This window comes from Xenopus laevis, chromosome 2L (assembly GCF_017654675.1).
Source record: "Xenopus laevis strain J_2021 chromosome 2L, Xenopus_laevis_v10.1, whole genome shotgun sequence".
Taxonomy (NCBI): Eukaryota; Metazoa; Chordata; class Amphibia; order Anura; family Pipidae; genus Xenopus; species Xenopus laevis.
The window spans coordinates 149957720-149980516 of NC_054373.1; the positions used below are offsets into that span (position 1 = coordinate 149957720).

The 22797-nt window shown below is 40.6% G+C and overlaps 1 protein-coding gene across 2 annotated transcripts; it reads right to left on the minus strand.

The window, feature by feature from the left end:
* Window positions 1-727: 727 nt before the first annotated feature.
* Window positions 728-17136, minus strand: smagp.L (small cell adhesion glycoprotein L homeolog). Of its 2 annotated transcripts, none has more exons than XM_041582561.1 (4): window positions 17113-17136; window positions 8227-8295; window positions 4784-4843; window positions 728-1434 (listed from the first exon to the last, which is right to left on the minus strand). In XM_041582561.1, exons 2-4 carry the CDS (start codon window positions 8258-8260, stop codon window positions 1253-1255), a joined length of 276 nt encoding a protein of 91 aa, XP_041438495.1. In that variant the 5' UTR covers window positions 8261-8295; window positions 17113-17136; the 3' UTR covers window positions 728-1252. The 2 variants fall into 2 exon arrangements, with proteins under 2 accessions (XP_041438495.1, XP_018102986.1); XM_018247497.2 differs by lacking the exon at window positions 17113-17136 and adding an exon at window positions 11207-11362.
* Window positions 17137-22797: the final 5661 nt, after the last annotated feature.

Here is a 22797-nt window from a genome sequence, read left to right on the forward strand (position 1 = left end):
CCAGTAGCTCCATTATCCTCCTCCTTTCCTGCTGTACCCCTTATGTTCCAAGGGAAGTCAGACCTTGGCCTGAGCAGGAGTCTCACACAGTAGCGCAGTTGGTGAGGTTTGAAACAACTCAGATCAGCCGTCTTTATTCACTGGAAAAGGTTTTCCAGCTCCAGGCTGGGCACGGATGCATCACAATGCTTTTTTGCATACATTTTTATGCACAACTGTACTAGCACAGTTGCTCACATCAAACTTTTGCTGCAGTTTCACAAAGATTTCCACCGGCAAAGATTGCAGCAAAACCACCCCCACCAAACCCCCCCCCAAAAAAAACCCTGCTTATCATTACTCTCGTTAAGGGTAATGACACACGGCCAGATTAGTCGCCCCCCGACAAATCACCTCTTCTACAGGACGACAATCTCCCAAACTGCCTTCCCGCCGGGTAAAAAAATATACCAAAAAAAAAAAAAAACCAACAGCAGGATGGTAATTGCGGCAATTCATTTTCCGAAGTCGACCAAAGTAAAAATGAAGCACTGCAAGTGCCATTCCGCTAACGATTTTTCATTCTAGCCGGCGGGAAGGCAGTTTGGGAGATTGTCCCGCCTGAAGAAGAGGTGATTTGTCACCGGGATGACTAATCTCCCCGCATCTGCCAGTGTGTCCTTACCCAAAACAGTACAAATCTTGTGAACTGTCCAATGGGGCACTTGTAAATAAAACTGCAAGAAGATTAAAATGAGAATTTTATTTATTTTGTAAATAGGCCGAAGCAAGGACTTGCACTGTGTTTATATGCTCTGCAGGAAGAAACTACATTGTATGGGATCACTACACTTCTAACTAAAGCAATGCTCCCTTGACTAGACTCCGTCCCTTGCAGCGTTATTAAGTTATATATAAAAGTATTTGCAGAACAGAGAGCTCCAGGGCTGAAAATTGAAATGCAATAAAAGTGCGGGGCAAGGAAGGGGCAGAGATGAAGGTCGCCTCTAGCAAAACGGTGCTGAAGAACATGTTAGGGGTGTGGGTGTGTTACAAAAGGTGTTTTCGAAAACAAAAGTAAATGTTAGATATTCAGAGATTTAAAAAAAATACATCATTAACCCATCTCCTTGCCAGGGACCAGAGAGACCACCGGTTTTTGTCGAGTCGATCTATACTTCAGTTATGAAATATTCCACAAATACAGAAGAAGTCGACAGCTAAGAGTCCTTCAGATATGAAGAATTATGAAATGTCCCAAAAGATTTTGAGGCTACATAAAATATTCCTTTTTTTCTGGGGTGAGGGCACTGTCCTCTGTCATCTGTAAGGACTTGCTTGCCTCCGCATCCTCTGCATTTTCATTGGTTCGATAGCTGCCCTTGTGCTTGTACAAGTAGACTGCGATCAGCACCACAACAGTAATGAGGGTTATAAATACGGCGGCAATTACACCTAAGAACAGAAAATAGATTAAAGGACAACAAAAGCTAAACCTGTATGACAAGTCTGTTAGAGACGCGCTCTGATGAGAGTGTGAGCGCAGGGACGTCAGGGAATTTTTTATCAAGCGTCCTCCAGGCCTTGAGTCGCGTTGGATCAAATTAGCTACTACTGCGCATGATTCAGGGGAGCAGCTTTCCTCCTTTGCTCTGCGCGGAGCATTGTCACTGTAAGTAGTGAGCGCAACATCATCTATGACACGCCTGGGGGAGAGGGGAGTTTTTTTGCACAGGCGCAATAGTGAAGAAGAGGAAAGGGAAGCCTGTAATCCTCTCTCAAGATGGCGGCCACGTTTTACTGAATGAGAGTTGTACATGATTTTCTGCTTTTATATACACATAGGTGAGCTAAAACTATTGCGATTTAAGGCATCTTTATTAGATCTTTTGATGTAGGTAATGTATAACTTTTTCTTTTCCTTCTCGTTTAAAGGAGAATTCAACTGGTAATTTTATTAAAAAAAAACCCTACCCTGGGTAGAAGCCACTCCCTCCAGCCTACCTGCCCCCCCCGGGCAAATCCACCTAATTTTTTAATCACCCCTCCGTGCAGATTCTGGCCTCTGAGTTCACGGCAGCCATCTTCTTATCCGGTAATCTTTGTGCATCAACAGCATTTTTGGTGCATGCACAGTTGGAGTAAAATTCCGGTCCTGAAGAACTGCACATGCACGGATGGGCATTAAAATTTCTGAACATTTTTGCGGAAATTTTCGGACTTCCGGTGCATGCGCAGTGGTTCGGGACCAGAACTTTACGCCAACTGCGCATGAGCCGAAAGTCCCGAAAAAGACAAAAGAAAGAAGATGGGGCCAGTGAACTCCGAGGCCAAAATCTGCACGAGGGGCGAGTAAAAAATTAGGGGCATTTGCCCGGGGAGGGGGGGGGGGGTGGCACTTAGGCTGGGTTTTTTTTTATTTTTTTATTACAGGTTGAATTTTCCTTCAAGGCAGTTACAAGTTATGGAATGTTACAGTGCAGAACAACAGCTAAACTCCACGGGAGATATTGTAGAATGGTGTTGGATCAACAAAACACAGACATGGGTTTAATGGGACTGGTAGAAAAATGTGTGTGTAAACTACATAAACATTTGCCTGTTGGATGGAACACAGCAAGCTGCATGTTCATCCAAAAAGATAAACAGAGACTTTCTGATTGAAATACATTGACTGTCAGATGTAAATGCATGAACAAGACTCCAACCAGCTTTACATTACAGCTGTGAGTGATCAGATTTCATAGCAGCCTACAAATCTTGTGCTGAATCATCATAATGCTCTTGTTCATCATGCTGGTGCTCACCCCAAATCTGCACAAGAGACACAAGGATCCGTCCAGTACAGACACAGACTCTTCCTCTCTGTTCAGAAGTTCAACTTAAAGGGGTGGTTCACCTTCAAACAACTAGGTGTTTTCAGATAGATCACCAGAAATAATGACTTTTTTCCCCCAATTACTTTCTATTTTTGATGTGTGACCGTTTTTCTACTATTAAAGAGGGGGGGTCGCTGACCCTGTAATCTGTTCTTAATGGATACATTTAGTTGATACATTTCTTATCTTTGTCCCTGCTGAGCAGAATCTCTGGGTTTCATTACAGGCAGCTGTTAGACTTGATACAATAGTTGCTAATACTCCAGAGATGCTGCTGAGAAATGTATCAACTAAATGTTGCAAAACAGTTCAGAATCTGCACCTGAATTACTGAGCTGCCAGACTCAAACACCAGAGGCAGGGACTAGTGATGGGCGAATTTATTCGCCAAGCGCGAATTCGCAGCGAATTCCCGCTGGCGAATAAATTCGTGAAACCACCGCAAAAATTCACCAGCGTCCAAAAAATAAATAAAATTGGACGCTGGTGTCAGTTTCGCAAATTTTTCGGCGGAACGCCCAAATTCTCCCAGCACTAACAGGGACATTCAACTTTAAAACTTAGATTTTAGAAAAACAGTCAAAAATAAATAATGAAACGTTATTGAAAAAAAAGTCTATTTCTGGGGAACAATCTAGAAACAAAATGAACTGAAAAAAGTATTTGGTTTAGTTTTTGAGTTCATTTTCAGTATGATCTAGAGGGTGATATTCTGAAACAATTTGCAATTGTTTTTCTTTTTTATTACTTGTGGTTTTTGAATTATTTAGCTTTTTATTAATCAGCAATCTGGTTGCTAGGGTCCAAATTACCCTAGCAACCCAACATTGATTTGAATAAGAGACTGGAATATGAATAGGAGAAATAAAAAGTAGCAAAAACAATAAATGTGTAGCCTTATAGAGCATTTGTTTTTTAGATGGGGTCCCCATTTGAAAGCTGGAAAGAATACGAAAATTACAAAAAATAAACAAAGACCAATTGAAAAGTTGCTTAGAATTGGCCATTCTATAACATAATAAAAGTAAATTGAAGGTGAAACACAGCCAGTACTGACCCTGCTTATGCAAGTCCCAAGCTGAGGGGGGATAAGAGACATTAAAATCTCCAGTGGTTCTATATGGTTGTTTCAAAGGGGTGGTCCACGTGTAAATGAACTTTTAGTATGTCATACAATGGCTAATTCAAAGAAACTTTCCAATTGGCCTTCCAACTTTTCTTTATCGTTTATCATTTAATTATTTGCCTTCTTTCCAGCTTTCAAATGGGGGTCACTGATCCGATCTAAAAATAAATGAATTAAAAAATGCTGTAAGGCTACAGATGTATTGTTACTTATTACTCAGCTTTCTATTCAGCTCCTCTTCTATTCATATTCCAGTCTTTTATTCAAATCAGTTCATGGTTGCTAGGGTCGGTCATTTGGACCCCAACCACCAGATTGTTGATATCGAAAACCAGATAGCTGCTCAACAAAAAGCCACAAATAATAAAAACTGAAAACTAACTGCAAACTACATCATACTAAAGGTTACTGTAAAGGTGAACAACCCCTTTAACAAAAGGGCAAAAAAGACTTGTGTGATCAACTGCAGTTCAAATGGAGTTACAACCTACTGTTTCAAGTTTATTTTCAGATTACTCTCAGGTTATCATCTCTGTAGTTGTTCCTCGGATTTCAAAGTAAATATAAAAATTTGTTTAGCATTTATGGGTCCCTCCCAAAAAAATAAAATAAAAAAAATTAGAAAAAAATAGCGTGTTGCACTATGGGATGTAAATTGCTTGGAAGCCAAAATCACCTAAAATTGGCACTTGCAGAAAGACAGTCCACTAGATGCTGAAACTTTTTTAAATCGCAGGTGACCAATCTTCCTGTGTGCTACTACCCTTAGGAACAACTGTAAAATATGGACACAAATTACCTCCAACAACAGCTTTTTCAAAACCATCCACATCACCACCAGATCTGGTTACAGCTTCCTCTGAAAAGAAAATAAAGGATTAATTAAAATAATTAATAGAGCCCTGCCCACCTGCAAAGCAATAAAACAGGCAGCAATAGCCGTCATTTCTGTAGTCTCTTACACACAATGTAAATAAGCAGAAATCATACACCAACATGGAGTATTTTACAGGCACATAATGGACTGTGGGTCAGAGAGGCCTCAGCAGCCAGTTGTGCAATAAAGAACTTATCCTCCATCTAATGACTCCGTTATGTGGATCCTATGGGATGTCCAATTACTGCACACGGCTAGTGCCTTCATTCACTTATCCGGAAACATGTGATCCACACAATAAAAGGTGTTTTGCAGGTTGTTACGTCTTTCATCTTAATTGGATACAGGCTTTGATAACCAGGATATGGCTCTTTCAGTGGATTTGTATGTCTGCAGTGAGGCTTTACAATCTTTCAATGACACAACATACAAAATTATATTGAAAGGCAACAGCTTTAGTGCAACTTCTTGAAAAATAGAAAAAAAAATTCGCTACCGATCTGCATACAGTTCTGACTGTGATAGTGATGTGCGGGTCAGGGTTTCCCTGACCCACACTCGACCCTAACCCGCCCTGCTAATACCCGCACCCGGGGGTCCTTTCATAGACCCATGCCGCCCCATACAAAAGGGGCAGGCGAGCAGACGCGACATTATAAAAACGGAGCGGGCGGGGAGGACAGGAGCCAGGAGCACTGCGAGGTCGACCCGAACCCACCCGATATCGGGTCGGCCCGCACATCACTATTGTGGGACTCTCTACATCAGTGGTCCCCAACCAGTAGCTCGCGAGCAACATGTTGCTCACCGACCCCTTGGATGTTGCTCCCAGTGGCCTCAAAGCAGGTGCTTATTTTTGAATTCCCAGCTTCAAGGCAAGTTTTGGTTGTATAGAAACCAGGTGTTCTGCCAAATAGAGCCTCCTGTAGGCTGCCAGTCCATGAAGGGACTACCAAACAGCCAACAACAACCCTTAATTGATATCCCCATGGAATTTTTCATGCTTGTGTTGCTCTCCAACTCTTTTTTACATTCAAATGTGGCTCATGAGTAAAAAAAGGTTGGGGACCCCTGCTCTACATCATACTAAAAGTAAACTCAAAGGTGCACAACCCCTTTAAGATGCAAAAAGATTAATTTCCTCAAGGGAAAAACAAACACAGAGGAAGCAAGGCTTAAAGGGATTCTGTCATGATTTTAATGGTTTACATTTTCATTTTATTATTACACTGTTAACACTGAAAATAATTCACTCTACCATTTAAAATCTAATTCTTGAACCAACTTGTTTTTTTTTTTAGGGATGCACCGAATCGATAATTCGACCGAATCCTTCTGCCAGGCCGAACTGAATCCAGATCCTAATTTGCATATTGCGTGACTTTGTAACAAAACAAGGAAGTAAAAAATGTTTTCCCCATCCCTAATTTGCATATGCAAATTGGGAGTTGGATCGGTATTTGGCCGAATCTTTTCGCAAAGGATTTGGGGGGTTCAACCAGATCCAAACTAGTGGATTCGGTGCATCCCTAATTTTTTTAGCTGTAATATTGGTGTGGAGGCAGCTAACTCAGGATGGAGCTGCTTTCAAACAGCTATTGTTTCTCCTCTTCCCATTGTATTATACAAGGGTCTCGTTTGCAGTGCCAAGTGTTCCCTAGCCCCCCTAGTAGTAGGCATGAGAATAGCACCCAAGCAGGACAAAATATAGCATTACATAAAGCCTTCAGCATTGGTGTCATGTAGCTGCTATCTGGTTAGCTGCCCATTGTTCTATTGTTAGGCTGCTTGGGGGGGGGGTGATATCACTCAAACTTGCAGTAAAGAGTGACTGACGATTATAAGAACACAAGTCACATTGACCTGAGGGCTCCTGGGAAACTGACTACATGTCTAGAGTGACCCATGTCAGATTTCAGTACAGAATTCTGCTGGCACAGCACTATTAAAGGAACAGTAACACCAAAAAAAAAAAAAAAAAAAAAGGAAGCTCTAAAGGAATTAAAATATAATGTACTGTTCCCTGCACTGGTAAATCTGGGGTGTTTGCTTCAGAAAGCCTAGAATAGTTTATATAAACAAGGTGCTGTGTAGCCACGGGGGCAAATTCAAGGATCAGGTTACATAGCACATACCAGATGCACTGTTTACAATACTATTGTACAGAGCTTATCAGTTATCTGTTAAAGGAGAATTCAAACCAAAAGTTAAAAAACCCTACCCTATATAGACCCCCCCCAGGCGAATGCCCCCAAGTCTTTTACTTACCCCTCAGTGCAGTTTCTGTCCAGCCATCTTTTCGGTAATCTTCGGAATGACAACGGCTTATTGGCGCATGCGCAGTTGGAGCAATTTTCCAAGTTTCGCGACAATTGCACATGCACCGAAACTCCCGAAAATTCTCATTCCGAAGACTACTGAAGTGGCTGAAGATGGCGCCAGTGAACTCCTCTGGACAGAAACTGCACGGAGGGGTAAGTAAAGACTTAGACCCTGCTACCCCTGGCAAATGCGCCTATGTAGGGTAGGGGTTTTTTAACTTTAGTTCTCCTTTTAGTAGCCTGTGCCTGTTCCTTTTTCAGCTTAAATGGCTGCCCCATGGCTACACAGCAGCTTGTTTATATAAACTATAGTTGTCTTTCTAAAACAAAACACATAACTTTTACCAATGCAGGTCAGCAATACATTATATTTAAAAACCACAACAACAAAAAAAACGTTTTCCCTTGACAATATGCATTTAAAAGGGCGTAAAGCCTGCTACTAGTGCCGAGGAGCCAATGATTACAAGGAAGTTTACCCAACCACAACAACTCATAAAAACAGGATGACAGAGAAAAGTACACAACATCCCAGCAAAAACAATGATGGACACAGGATGGACAAGCTGGACTAAACAACAAAACAAAAAAAGAATTCACTATATACCGCTATAGCACTATTCATATGAGCAACTGCCAAATCTTTACAGACAGATATTCCATCTGCACAAAGCAGTGAGATCGATAGGAACAAAAAAAAAAAAAAAATTTAAACCATCTCCCAGATTTCAGAAAATATAAAAATGACAGTTGACTTCCTGTTCTTGTTTTAACTTGCCTGTAAACAGGTACACAGAATGCCAGCAGCACAGAACGCCAGCAGAAGAGTACCAATGACTGCTTCCCCCCGACCCCCAAATCCCATGGACTTCAAAGCCTTCACATTGCAATAACCCAAAACCCCCACTGCTGTAGTGACAACATTCAGCACCTCCATGCAAATACATCTTGTGTACCACAACTGTCATATATTAGGTCAATAATTTGATTTTGGCTAAGCCTGCTCACAGTAAACTCACGTAGTCAGAAAATGCATGCACTCACCTGGTACACTGCCTTGTGTTGGTAGAATGCTCATGATGCAAACAATCACTAATCACGTCAATGGTAAATCTGAAAAAATAAGTAAGAAGAGGCGAAGATGAAGATGTTTGTAGCCTTCATGACGTTCAAGTTTTCTTTAGGTGGGTTTTGCTCTAAAACTTTTTGCCAGCTCTAGATTTAAGTCACGTTTTCATATTTTTCACCCGACTACACTGATTCCAGTTTTTTCATAGATTAGAAACCATTCAAAGCGTTGTGCTTTCTTACGTTCAGCTGCAGGGGAGCGCAGGAGTAGACGCAGTCAATTATTGTGAAGGGGGCTGTACTCACACAGACGCATGTTTGCGACTAACACAAGTGAAATGCAACATGCTGCATCAAACCTACGTTTGCCGCTTACATGTGTGTGTGAGTAGCCTAGGGTAGTAGTCTTGCATTTAGCAGGGATCCCTTGCAGCTAGGCTTTGTGCATGTGCAGTACAGTCAAATCAGAAATTAAGAGGGGGAAAAAAAAAGCAAAAGTTTTTCTATACCATTATGGGCCTTGTGCTGGAGTAAAGGTCCCGGAGACAGGAAAAATGATGGTGGGGCTCACTAAAATACTAGCCTGGGCCAGTGGATTTTTGTGCCAGCCAGGCTCTGGGGTAAGTGATTATAATCACAGAGTTATTGAACTGGCACTTGCAACAGTGATGCAGACTTACCTTGTTGTTGAAATATTATCTTTTTTATAAAGACACACAAGTGTAATAAATTTATGTGCACAAATATTGTAATACAGTAGGACACCGCTTTTATGTACCCGGATTGTACTTATTCCCAGAAATTACATTGGGGCTCACTTTATCAACACTGGGAAAATTTGCCCATGGGCAGCTACCCATAGCAACCAATCCGTGATGAGCTTTTTAAAGCCAGTTGCAAGTAGAACAATGAATGCAGCAATTTGATTGGTTGAGATGGGTTACTGCCCATAGGCAAATTTGCCCGGTGTTGATAGATGAGACCCAATTGTCTTTGCTGCCCATTGCTGGTAAGGCTGAATTATTTTGTGCCTGAATTTTATGTGCATTTTTTTCCCCAGGAAAACATAAAAGCAGGGTCCTACAGTTTATTAAATAGTGAATAAAGTACACCCTCTTGTAAAATATAATATTATACGTTACCGAGGAGTTCCATGACTATATACAAGCATGAGGCCAAAGGCGGAGTGTTTTTATACAAGTCATGTAACTACAAGGTGACTTCAAATATCCTCATATTTTACAACAGGGCGAATTTTATTTCTTATAATACACAAGTTTCAGTGAGTTATATGACATCAAAACTCACGTTTATAAGGATATAATTTATAGGATAGTCATGGTTCTTGTGTATAATGGTCAAATAACAGACCAATTTGACATGGTACAAGTGCTAAGTGATTGGTTAAAAACAGTGACTATCATTGGATAGACAAACATGAAACATAATAATACTAGCACTTCATTAGTACTGTATGCGGAAGGCAAGATAGACCTAATTAAAGGAATAAGGGGAAGTGGAGAGCTGATACATAAAGTACCCTGTACATGTTCTTACACACTGGTCTCCTTACTATAGGCTGCCTGTTGTTACAATACAAGTGTTTGTCAGCAGCATTCTGTATAGTGACGGCAGCCACACACAACATTGCGTACTTAAATTAAATACTATACACAAGCCAGTCCATTAATAGCAGCAAGGGGTACCTGGGAAGGAATTCATAACAGTTGTGTAGTGGCCAGAAGGAAAGGATGTCTCTCCAGTTAGATACGGGGGATTCTCCTCTATACACCCCAGGGATGTCTCTCTTGTTAGACAGGGGTGGCTGTCATTATATATTCACCCCAGGGAAGCGTCTCTTGTAACTAGGGTTGCCAACTTTTCTGGAAAACAATACGGCCTTCCTATATTATTTATCTTTTTTTCCCGATTAATAACATTGGGATCAACCATCATTTTTACTGGCCGGTGTTTTATCGGTAAAACACCGGGCAGGTGGCAACCCTGCTTGTAACCCCTACTGCGGTTCTTCATCTAGCAACTCCAAGGGCCAGGACACACACTCAGATTCAGGTAGATTCGGCGCCCGGTGACAAATTTCTTCTTTGGGTCAACTAATCTCCCCAAACTGCCTTCCCGCCGTCTAAAATATAAATCGCCAGAGGGATAGCACTCAGGAACGCTTCATTTTCCGAAAAACAAAGCGCTGCGAGTGCTATTCTACTGGCGATTTACATTTTGGCCGGCGGGAAGGCAGTTCGGGGAGAATGGTCGACCCGAAGAAGAGATTTGTCACCGGGTGACGAATCTCCCCGAATCTGAGCGTGTCCTGACCCGAAATAGCCATTGGAAGTAGCAGACATGGAGACTAGCAGGAGGTAAGCTGCAGACTGTACCCAGATTGATGTGCTTCACCTTTAAGTAGGTTATAGAATGGCCAATTTTAAGCAACTTTTCAATTGGTCTTTATTTACTTTTATATAATTATTTTTTCTTTAGCCTGTTTCCAAACGGGGGTCAATGACCCGATCTAAAAAACAAATGCTCTGTAAGGCTACACCATTTATTACTCATCTTTCCATTCAGGCCTCTCCTATTCATATATTCCAGTCTCTCATTCACATTAAACAACACACTGAGCCGTGTGAGGGGGAAGTGCCAACAGGAAAGGGGTGAATAATATGATAAAGTTATGGGAGCGGAAGAATTGGATTGTACGAGCTCTTCCATAGTCACGATCATCCCTCCCCAGAGTCACAAGGAAAGTCCCGAGCTGCCTCATGAGACTGGCGCTACAACCTGCACCGGTTCCTGTGTATTTAGAAGATGCGACTCCCCCTTTATATTACACTAAAAGGTACGTTCTGTAGAGCGGGCGCCGAGAAACGACTTGTGTGAGAGCAGGGCGGGGCACTATCGGTACCTAAGTACCGCCGAGTAGACACAGTACACTTACCGCTTCTCCTCTCTGAAAACTGCGTAGCGCGGACACACGGTAGCCACAGGTGCAGTTGAGGCGATAATCAGCTCCCTGTGCCCCACCCACTCCTCTTAACCCGAGCGCTGCGCCGCGCCTTTACTCCTCCAGCCGCAACTAAATACATTACAGGGGCGTCAGAACTCGGACATTGCCCCGCCCACCCCTTACTCACGGGGAAAGGCATTACGTTAATTCAAGTCCTGTTTGTTTATGTGACTGAAATAAATCAGCTGCTTGCGTTGGGCTATACGTTTTGGGAATCAAAGGAGACATTCACCTTTTGATACTGAGACAGTTTGCAATTCCATTTTTTGAGTTATCTTTTAGTATGATGTAGAGATTGATATTCTGAGACAGTTTGCAATCGGTTTTCATATTTTATTATTTGTGGTTTTTGAGTAATTTCGTTTTTATTCGGCAGCTCTCCAGTTTGCAATTTCAGCGTTCTAGTAGCTAGGGACCAAATTACCCTAGCAACCATGCATTGATACAGGGCCTCCATTAGAAATCAAGGGGCCCCGTACAACAACATTTTTGGGGCCCCCTGGGCCCCGCCCACACTGGCGCCCAAGCCCCACCCCATATCCCACTCCACATCACAGTTAAAAGACCACACAGACATCAGCGCTAAAACAGTAACCCCCCACACAAGTTATAAAAAGCTATTGATGGTCAGGGCCCCCTTATAAGTAAAAAAAAAAAAAAACATTGGCGCCAGGGCCCCCCAAAAAAATGTTTTAAAAAATAAATTGGTGCCAGGGCCCCCCTTACAAGTTACAAAAAAAATTGGGGGCCCCAAATTTTTAAAAAAAAAACCATAGGTGGCAGGGGCCTATAGAATATTAAAATAATACATTGGTGGCCAGGGGATTAAAAAAAAAAACAAAAAAAACACAAACTGGTGTTTGGTAGAACTGAACTCAAGGCTTCAGGACTTCAACTTCGCCTCCTTTCGTGACTTCGGGTCTTTTCGCCACTTCAGGACTTCAATTTCAACTGTTTTCGTGACTTTGGGTCTTTTCGCCGCTTCGGTTCCTTCGGCTGTTCAGCTTTACGGCACTTCCGCATTCGGGACTTGCGAAATGGCCGCACTGCTTGGGCGCTCGTAAGGGGGGCCTGGTGTTTCAAAACTGCAGCACTGCCGAGCCCCTCTTCATGTCCCCCCTATCCCCCCCCCTGATGGCGGCCCTGCATTAATATGAATAAGAGACAGGAATATGAATAGGAGAGGGTCTGGATAGAAATATGAGTAATAAAAAGTAGCAATAACAATACATTTGTAGCCTTACAGAGCATTTGGTTTCTAAAGGGGGGTCAATGACTCCCCTTTGAAGGCTAGAAAGAGTCAGAAGAAGGCAAATCATTCAAAAACTATAAAAAAATGAATAATGAAGGCCAATTGAAAAGTTGCTTAGAATTAGCCATTCCATAACATACTAAAAGTTAGCTTAAAGGTGAACCACCCCTTTAATTGTAGTTGTGAGTTATTAAGCTTTTTATTAAACAGCTCTCCAGCTTGCAATTCCACCAATCTGGTTGCTAGGGTCCAAATTACCCTAGCAACCAAGCACTGATTTGAAAAAGAGACTGGAATATGAATTGGAGAGGGACAGAATAGAGAGTGTATAATAACAAGTAGCAATAACAATACATTTGTAGTGTTACAGATGATTTGTTTTTTTTTTAAATTTGAAATCTGAAAAGAGTCAGAAGAAGAAAGCAATAATAATCCAAAAACTAGGCCAACATGAAGGCCATTTAAAAAGTTGCTTAGAATTAGCCATTCTATAAAATACTTTAAAAGTTAACTTAAAGGTAAACTTACCCTTTATAATTTTGAAGAGTTTATGCATTACCTTAACATTTATTCCTGGGGGGATGTTTTAAGTTATTATTATAAGTTATTTATTTATATGGCACTGGCACGTGAGATTATACCTCAGTTACATCAGTCCCTGCCCCAGTGAAGTTTATAATCTAAGGTCCCTGTCACATTCACACACCAGGGTCAGTTTTATCAGGGTCACCACCTGGCTGCTATTTTACAGGCCTGATATTGGCACAAATGATGCTTGGAGCCAATGTAATAGAGTAAAATGATAAATAAATCTGGTATTTTTTCCAGAAAAGGTGGCAAGCCTAGGAGCCCGTTACTCTACCTGTAGGTTTTGGCATTTGGCTTGTGTACTCGGAGGAAACCCACACAATCACAAAGTGGAAATACAAATACATTGCAGATTACCTAAGAAACAAAATAATGTTTTAACAGGACAGCGTCTATTTCCACTTCTGTAGCAAGCTCTGTAAGTATATACACGTTATACTGCAAGGCCTGAAAGTCCCCTAGTTAGCTTACCCCAGAAATCCAAATATTGCATCAGTATCTTAAAATTACCTTGTAGTGCAATGTAATTACAGTTATGGGAACTGATATCCAGAATGCTCGGGACCTGGGGTTTTCCGGACTTTTCCGTAATTTCATACCTTAAGTCTCCTAGAAAATCATGTAAACATTAAATAAACCCAATAGGCTGGCTTTGCTTCCAATAAGGATTACTTATATCTTAGTCTGGATCTGGTACAAACTACTGTTTTATTATTACAAATAAAAAGGAAACCATTTGTAAAAATTTGAATTATTTGGATGAAATGGAGTCTATGGGAGACAACCTTTCCGTAATTCTCAGCTTTCTGGATAATGGGTTTCCAGATAACGGATCCCATACCTGTACTTCAAATGTGGAAAACATTTTTTGATTTCTTTGGAGCTCAGAAAACAATGAACAAGCATTAATAAATCTGCCCATAGTTTTATGTTACGTCCATTTTTTCATCCTGCAGCTGGAGTATGTGATGTGGAGGTGGTTTGTTTTATACAGGTATGAGATTCCTTATTAGGAAACACCATATTATCCAGAATGCTCAGACTTACTGGAAGGCCATCTCTCATGGACTCCATTTTTTAATGGTTAGCATTTTTCTCTGTAATAAATTAATAATAACACAATAGCTTGTACTTGATGGTAACTAAGGTGCATGAATCCACATTGGTGACAAAACAATCCTATTTGGTTTATTTAAAAGAACAGTAACATCAAAAAATTAAAGTGTTTTAAAGTAATACAAATATAATGCAGTGTTGCCCTCCATTGGTAAAACTTCTGTGTTTGCTTCAGAAACACTACTATTGTTTATATAATTATGCTGCTGTGTAGCAATTAGGGCAGCGATTCAAAGGAGAAAAGGCTCAGATTACACAGCAGATAGCAGATAAGCTCTGTAGAACATAATGGTGTTATCTGTTATCCACTATTTAACCTGTGCCATATAGCCTTTTTTTAATTTCCGTCATTGCTACACAGCAGCTTGTTTATATCAACTATTGTAGTGTTTCTGAAGCAAACAGATCAGTTTTACCAGTTCGGGGCAACACTATATGATATTTTCATTACTTTAAAACACTTTAATTTTTTGGTGTTACTGTTCAAGGTATGACAAGGTATGGTGATCCAAATTAGGGAAAAAAACTCTTATCCAGGAAACCTAAGGTCCAGAGTATTTCAGATAGTAGACATGGCAATACTCAGACATTGGCTTTCTGGCTTAAAGGGATACTGTCATGGGGAAATTTTTTTTTTTCAAAACGCATCAGTGCTTGTCCAGCAGAATTCTGCACTGAAATACATTTCTCAAAAGAGCAAACATATTTTTTTATATTCAATTTTAAAATCTGACATGGGGCTGGACACTTTGTCAATTTCCCAGCTGCCCCTGGTCATGTGACTTGTGCCTGCACTTTAGGAGAGAAATGCTTTCTGGCAGGCTGCTGTTTTTCCTTCTCAATGTAACTGAATGTGTCTCAGTGGGACATGGATTTTACTATTGAGTGTTGTTCTTAGATCTGCCAGGCAGCTGTTATCTTGTGTTAGGGAGCTGTTATCTGGTTACCTTCCCATTGTTCTTTTGTTTGGCTGCTAGGGGGGGAAAAGGGAGGGGGCGATATCACTCCAACTTGCAGTACAGCAGTAAAGAGTGACTGAAGTTTATCAGAGCACAAGTCACATGACTTGGGGTAGCTGGGAAATTGTCAATATGTCTAGCCCCATGTCAGATTTCAAAATTGAATATAAAAAAATCTGTTTGCTCTTTTGAGAAATGGATTTCAGTGCAGAATTCTGCTGGAGCAGCACTATTAACTGATTCATTTTGAAAAACAATTTTTTCCCCATGACAGTATCCCTTTAACAATAACATACTGCGGTGTATTCACTTGTCTTTGTGCAGTATATGTGAGAATTAAATAGATTTCTGTTGTGCTGCCCTGGTTGTAAGTCACTGGACTAAGCTTGTGTATGGCCTTCTAAAGGCAGGTGGCAGTGGCGTAAGTGCTGGGGTTCAGGGGGGTGTGATTGCACCAGACCCTGCTGGAAATGCTAGATTGAAGATGGAATTGAAGAGGTGTTTAGATTTGTTGAAAATTTGCGGTGGTAAAAAATTCTCCAAATGCATTGAAGTCAATTGCCTTTTTTTCTCGGGCCTCAAACCATGCAACAGTTTTAAAACTGTGCATCATTTTTTAAAACTATATATTAGAGTCTACAAGTGTTTTTTTTTGCAGAGAAACATTGTCTAATATTTCACCCATCCCTAGTACTGTTGGCCTGTGGGCGTTTGTGGGGGCCTCTGAGCCTGTCCATTGGGGCCTATTTACAACACTGGCCAGAGTGACCCAAGAGTGACTACATGTAGACTGTGTGGAAAAACCAGCCCAAATCCATGAACCAAGCTATTCTTGAATAAAATTTGTCTATATGGTTAGCTTGCTATAGTTCTAATTTCATTTGACAATATTTCATGGCTAAAGGTGGCCATAAAGGTAGAAACAATAGAATTCTACCTGTATTTGGTGATACAGCTGTAAATACTGGCCGATGTTCGGGGGCCTTCAAAGGAGCCTGATCAAAATTTTCTGTCCCGCCCGATCAATGAGCAATGATATCCAAGTCTTCTACCCAGGGCCGATTTTAGCCCCTTTGTCACCTAAGGCAGCTTGCGGCTGCTGCCTCTCCTCCACGCTCACTTTTTTGGTGCTGGAGGGGGTCCAGGGAAGGCCATCCAGGTTAGTTGCGCAGAGAAGAGCAATTGCACTCTCTACACTAGAACACCCAAATTTCCAGTTTGAATACCAGAAATTTGTCTTTTTAAGATACCAGGAGCGGCATTTTTGCTACCCCTGATAACCAATGGGTGCTGCTACCTGAGGCAGGTCTCTCAACTCCTCTCATTGGCGCAGCGCCCGTGCTTCTGCCGATATTGGTCTCCTGTCATACACGCACTGAATATTGCACAAAACTTTGTTTCCTACTTTAATATCTGTGCGTCTCTGGCCACCATTAGTGATCTAATCAGGTGGACCAAAGTTTGGACCTGCAAATCATATTTTTATCTGCTTGGAACTGCTATACACAAGGGGAAGTGATGTCATCTTAAAAGTAAAGGTGATGTCATCTATGGTTGGGGGAGGTGGCAAAACTCATTTTGTGACCTGCGACCTAGACCAATGACCCACAGACTTTGTGACACACTGACCCAAAATCACCTACCGGCTTTTGATAAAGTGATAAATAGACCAGTACATGCTCATTGCTGAATAAACAGAAAACATCATATAGATATACAGTAAGTAATTACAAATTAGTTACTGGTATAAAAACAAAACATTTTGTGTGCAAACTGAAAAATTAAATCCTCATACCATTAGCTCTTTTTCACTATTACATATCTATTTTATCCAGGTTGTAAATGATTCCCCCATCCACAGAAAAAAAATACCCCTGAACCTCATTCACAAAGCACAGAAACACTTCACGTAGGGCGCCGACCTTAAATGTAGATTCCTGGGCAGCTTGGGTCCGACCTTGATCCTTCCTAGGTAAGTAAGTAGAAATGTTATTGCTCACACAAGCTTAAGGCGTTTCCTTGTTCTTACCTTTCCAGTTTAACTGCAAGGAAGATGAGGAATGCACAGTCACCAGTTGTTTTTTTTAACACTGTGCACACACAGAATATAAGAGGAGAGATTAAAGGTTTCAATGAAAGTAAATACAGAGTCTGTACCAGAATTACCAAAAAAAAAAAAAAAAGCTTTGGGAAAAAATAATAGTGATTCCACGTGGCACAAAAGAAGGATCTGCATTTCTTTTGTTAATCAATAATGCCTATTGTTAGTAAGGGGCTTCTGGGAGAATCTATATAATATCTATGGCTGCACTTTGGTGCTTAGTAATTAATAAATCCCTGCTGGCACATTGCCTTTCTTTGTGCTTTTCACTCTTTTATGACTGGAGCGAACCTTCTGCTGTTTGGGTGCCACATGGATTTTTGCATGAGGTCATGTTTTTTTCTGGGGCAGGTGCAGCAATTAAGTCACCAAGGAAATGACAATTCCCAGGTGAAAGCCCATTAAATGACAAAGGGATTCTGTCAAGATTTTTATGGTGTATTTGTAAATTACACTGTTTACACTGCAAATAATTCCCTCTACCATGTAAAATATTGCTTTCTGACAGGCTATTGTTTTTCTTACTCAATGTAACTGAAGGAGTCGCAGTTTTTTTTAAATTTTATTTTTACTATTGAGTGTTGTTCTTAGATCTACCAGGATGCTATCAGGTTACCTTCCCATTGTTCTGCTGATGGACTGCTGGGAGGGAAGGGAGTGGGGTGACATCACTCCAACTTGCAGTGCATCAGTAAGGGTCAGGGCACACAGGCAGATTCAGGGAGATTAGTCGCCTGGCGACAAATCTCCTCTTCTTCGGGTCAACTAATCTCCCCCAACTGCCTTCTCTGCCTTCCCGCTGGCTGAAACGTGAATCGCCGGCGGGATGGCGATTCGTTTTCCAAAGTTGCCTCACGAGAAAACGTCGGGCGAATTTGGAAAACCAATTGCTCTGAGTGCCATTCCGCTGGAGATTTACATTTTAGCCGGCGGGAAGACAGGTGAGGCAGTTCGGGGAGAAGAAGACGAGATTTGTTGCCAGGCGACTAATCTCCCTGAATCTGTCTGTGTGCCCTGACCCTAAAGAGTGACTGATCAAGTCACATGACTTCGGGCACCTTGGAAACTGACAATAGTCTAGCCCCATGTAAGATTTCAAAATTAAATATAAAAAATCAGTTTGCTCTTTTGAAAAACGGATTTCAGTGCAGAAGTCTGCTGGAGCAGCACTATTAACTGATGCATTTAAAAAAAAACCATGTTTTCCCATGACAGTATCCCTTTAAGTAAAGCCAGGGTGGGGTCAAAGTCAAGGAAACGAGAATTCAGGATGTTAAGGAAACAAACTAGAGGATAGGAACAGCAATGTAGCAGCAATGCCCCCCATAAACATGCTGAGGTTTGGATTACAAAATAGTGACAGCATCTTACAGAATCCGCAGGCATTTGCCAGAATCCACAGAATGCCAGTCTGGGCCTGCCCATGCATCTTGTGTGCACTACACAAACTTGGTAGGACAAAAGGTTGAACTTGTTGGATGTATTTTATCAACCACAACTACTGTGATACAAATTCACCAATCATTTTACTAAAAAGTATGGGCGTAACTATAGAGGGAACAGACCCTGTAACTGCTAGGGGTGGGGGTCAGAACTTTAGAGGACCGATCTGGATTTTTAAGCAATAGATGGAAAATGCTATGATCTTCATGTGTGGTCCAATAACTAGCCATTCCACTGCTGGAAATGTCATGCATGAGATAGTTCATATAATTCAGTAAATAGATCCCACTTCACTCAATAGTACATAGTTCGTATAAATAGTTAGAATTGTAAATTAGTGTGCTAATAAGTCAGTTTGTTGGGGTCAGTAGAATTTACCTTAAAGGGGTGGTTCACCTTTAACTTAACTTTCAGTATGTTATAGACTGGGCAATTCTAAGTACTTTTTCAATTGGTCTTCATTATTTATTTATTTTTTTTATAGCTTTTTAATTATTTCCCTTGTTCTTATCCATTCTGACTTTCAAATAGGGGTCACTGACCCCATTTAAAAAACAAATGCTCTGTAAGGCTATAAATGTATTGTTATTGCTACTTTTAGCTTCTCTTACTGTCTTGCAACATTTCTAAGAAATTATAGCTGGAACAAGTTTTACTTTAAGTTTTACTTTATGTTCACATTATTTCACATTTATTGTTTTTTTTAACCTTCTTTTCTTTGTCTAAAGGAAATATTAGGTGAATAATGTATAATTATGTGCCTGTTGCAGGGCGTTTCCTTGCATGCTAATCCTGTACTATATATAATTGCTTGGGATATGACCTAGTGAGTTGAGATGTAATTAAACGCAAACATTACTAGAAATGTGACCAGAACAAATGAAATGGTGATGAAAGAGATAAGTCTAAAAAGACTATGTTTAAGGGTAGGGGCACACGGCGCGATTTCGCCGCGATTCTGCGCTAAGCGAGTTGTCGCTGCGTTTTTTAAGCCGAAATAGCTTTGCTAACTTTGGCGCTGGCGTCAATGCAAATCGCGGCGAAATCGCTGCGCTAATTCACACGCGGCGATTCGTTTTCTATTGTCGTCCGAAGTTGCCTCGCTGGGCGTTTCCGGGCGACAGTAGAAAAAGAATCGCCGCGTGTGAATTAGCGCAGCGATTTCGCCGCGATTTGCATTGACGCCAGCGCCAAAGTTAGCAAAGCTATTTCGGCTTAAAAAACGCAGCGACAACTCGCCCAGCGCAGAATCGCGGCGAAATCGCGCCGTGTGCCCCTAGCCTTAGTCTAAAGTCCCTCTATTTTAACTGTGGCACATCTCTATATAAGAACCATTCAGCTGGAAGTCTGAGGGCCAGAAGTACCTACAAAATATCTTAAAAGGGGCTCGTCCCCTTAAAAAAAGTTTACAGTCAAAATCAAGGATCAATCACGACAAAGGGGCACATTTACTTAGCTCGAGTGAAGGAATAGAAGAAAAAATACTTCGAATTTCGAATATTTTTTTTGGCTACTTCGACCATCGAATTGGCTACTACGACTTTGAATCGAACGATTCGAACTAAAAATCGTTCGACTATTCGACCATTCGATAGTCGAAGTACTGTCTCTTTAAAAAAAACTTCGACCAACTACTTCGCCACCTAAAACCTACCGAACATCAATGTTAGCCTATGGGGAAGGTCCCCATAGGCTTTCTAACAAATTTCTGATAGAAGGAAAATCGTTCGATCGAGGATTAAAATCCTTCCTTACCCTAACAACCAAGCAGCAGTTAAGAAGTCAGAATGGACGATGAATAGTAGAGATGAAGCCTACATGAAATATTGCTTGGAATAGGTCCATCTATATCATAATACTACCTATTTGTAATAATAGGCAAGTTTTTTCAGGTACAGTTACCCATAACTACCAACAAGATATTTGCTTCTAAAACCGTAAATGCTACCTGTTGACTGCTTGATATAGGTGACTAGACAAACTTTAGCAAACTTTGCACCATTTATTACACAACCCCATGAAATGTATTTGTTCCCCTGCAAGGAGATACTATCGTCACAATACTGTTTATTTTTACCTGAAATCCATGTGGAGTTTAATTTTACTCCTTTAAAAGTCATTGACGCTTCCCCTGCATGGGGGAATCTATTTCCTGGTACCCAACCGACTATTATTTTTTTTCTTTCTGGCAAATAGAAAGGAATATACAGTCTTGCCTACAGGTGAAATAAAATAATGAATTTGGGTTGCACCCAGTTCTATTGTCATGTACTTTTTAAGGTATGCCAGCTATGTGACACTTGCATTAATTCAGATCTGAAATCTATGGGAAGATCTGGAACTGAATTAGAAGATAATCTTCTAATTCATAATACTCTGCTTGTGCAAATTAAAGATAAAGGAAAAAGATAAAGCCATTACAAAATCAACAACTATCCATCTAGAAAAAATTCAGTAGTTCTTCTGTTGTGTACAAACAAAGACCGTCGTATAATTAAAGCTTTATGGTTATAGAGTAATCAGCAGATCTTTAAAGCTGCTATCTCTTTGCCATTGTGTTATTAGACTCTAGAAGCTTTAAATGCATTGTCTATATTTAAGAAGTTCATTATGAGTGGGAATCCTGTGAATGGTAATGCAGTATGCATATCGAATACAGGCAAAAGTAAGATTTCAGTTTTCTGAAGAGAAAACTAAACCCTAGAAATTAATATGGTTAAAAATGCCTTGTTTTATATACTGAACGTATTGCATCAGCCTAAAGTTTCAGCTTCACAATAGCAGCAATGATCCAGGAGTCAGGACTTCAAACTTGTCACAGGGGGTCACCATCTTGAAAAGTGTCTGCGACAGTGGGCTCTGAGTAGCTGATGCTACAAGGCCAATTATTAAATTCTGATGCTAATTGCACTGGTTTCTGTGCTGCCATATAGTAATTATCTGTATTGATTACTAATCAGCTTTATATTGTGACATTTCTATTCTACAGGGCAGATTTATCAAGGGTCGAATATCGGAGTTACAAATACTTCGAAATTCGAAAATCGAATTGGAATACTTTGACTTCGAATATCGAAGTCAAAGTTTTTTTCATCGAATTTGGGTATCCTGCGGTCGAAGTAAAATCATTAGATCGAACGATTCGAAGGATTTCAGCGATCGAATGATTTTACTTCGACTTCCAAAAACTTAGAAAAATGCTCTAGAAGGTCCCCATAGGCTAACATAGCACTTCAGCATGTTTAATTTGGCGAAGTGTTGAAATCGAAGTTTTTTTAAGAGACTTCGATTATCGAATGGTCGAATATTCGAACTATTTTACTTTGAATCGAATCCTATCCTATTCGATGGTCGAAGTATCCAAAAGATTACTTCGAATTTCGAATTTTTTTACTTAGAAAATTCCCTCGAATTCACTTCGACCCTTGATAAATCTGCCCCTATGTGTACTGTATATTGTGAGTGGATCCCTAAGTTCAGTAAGTGACAGCAGCACAGAGCATGTGCAGTGAATCAGCAGAAAACTAGATGGGGAGCTACTGGGGCATCTTTGGAGACACAGATCGTCTCTGCTAAAAGGCTGTGGTACAGAAGCCCAAAACATCATGTACAACATTTCTAGCTACTTCTTTAGTTAATCTTTAGTTCTCTTTAATGTATGTTAGTATGTATAGTTATTTTAAGCTGAACTAGAGCAACCTTGGGTGGGAGCTTGAGGATGAAATTCAGTCCAGCCCTTGGTTATTGCTTTGGAGAATACGTAGTGTTCATAATATAAAGCAAAGCTGTGCTAACATAGAAAATTTTAATTTTTCAAATTAGTGGTAGAAATCCATCCATCCATTCTTCAGTGTGTATATATGGATGGTTATGGGCATATGTATTCACAAAAAAATTAACGTTGCTCATGTAGGGCAGTTGGTTAATAAATATGTGGTGTCATTTCATTCATCATCTTGCCTTTTGCCCTGCTATTGCTGTGCTACTTCTCCATATGTGTTTCAGAATGGAAACTTTCCAGTCTGAAATAGGGATAAAAATTCCAAGACATTAAAAACAATGA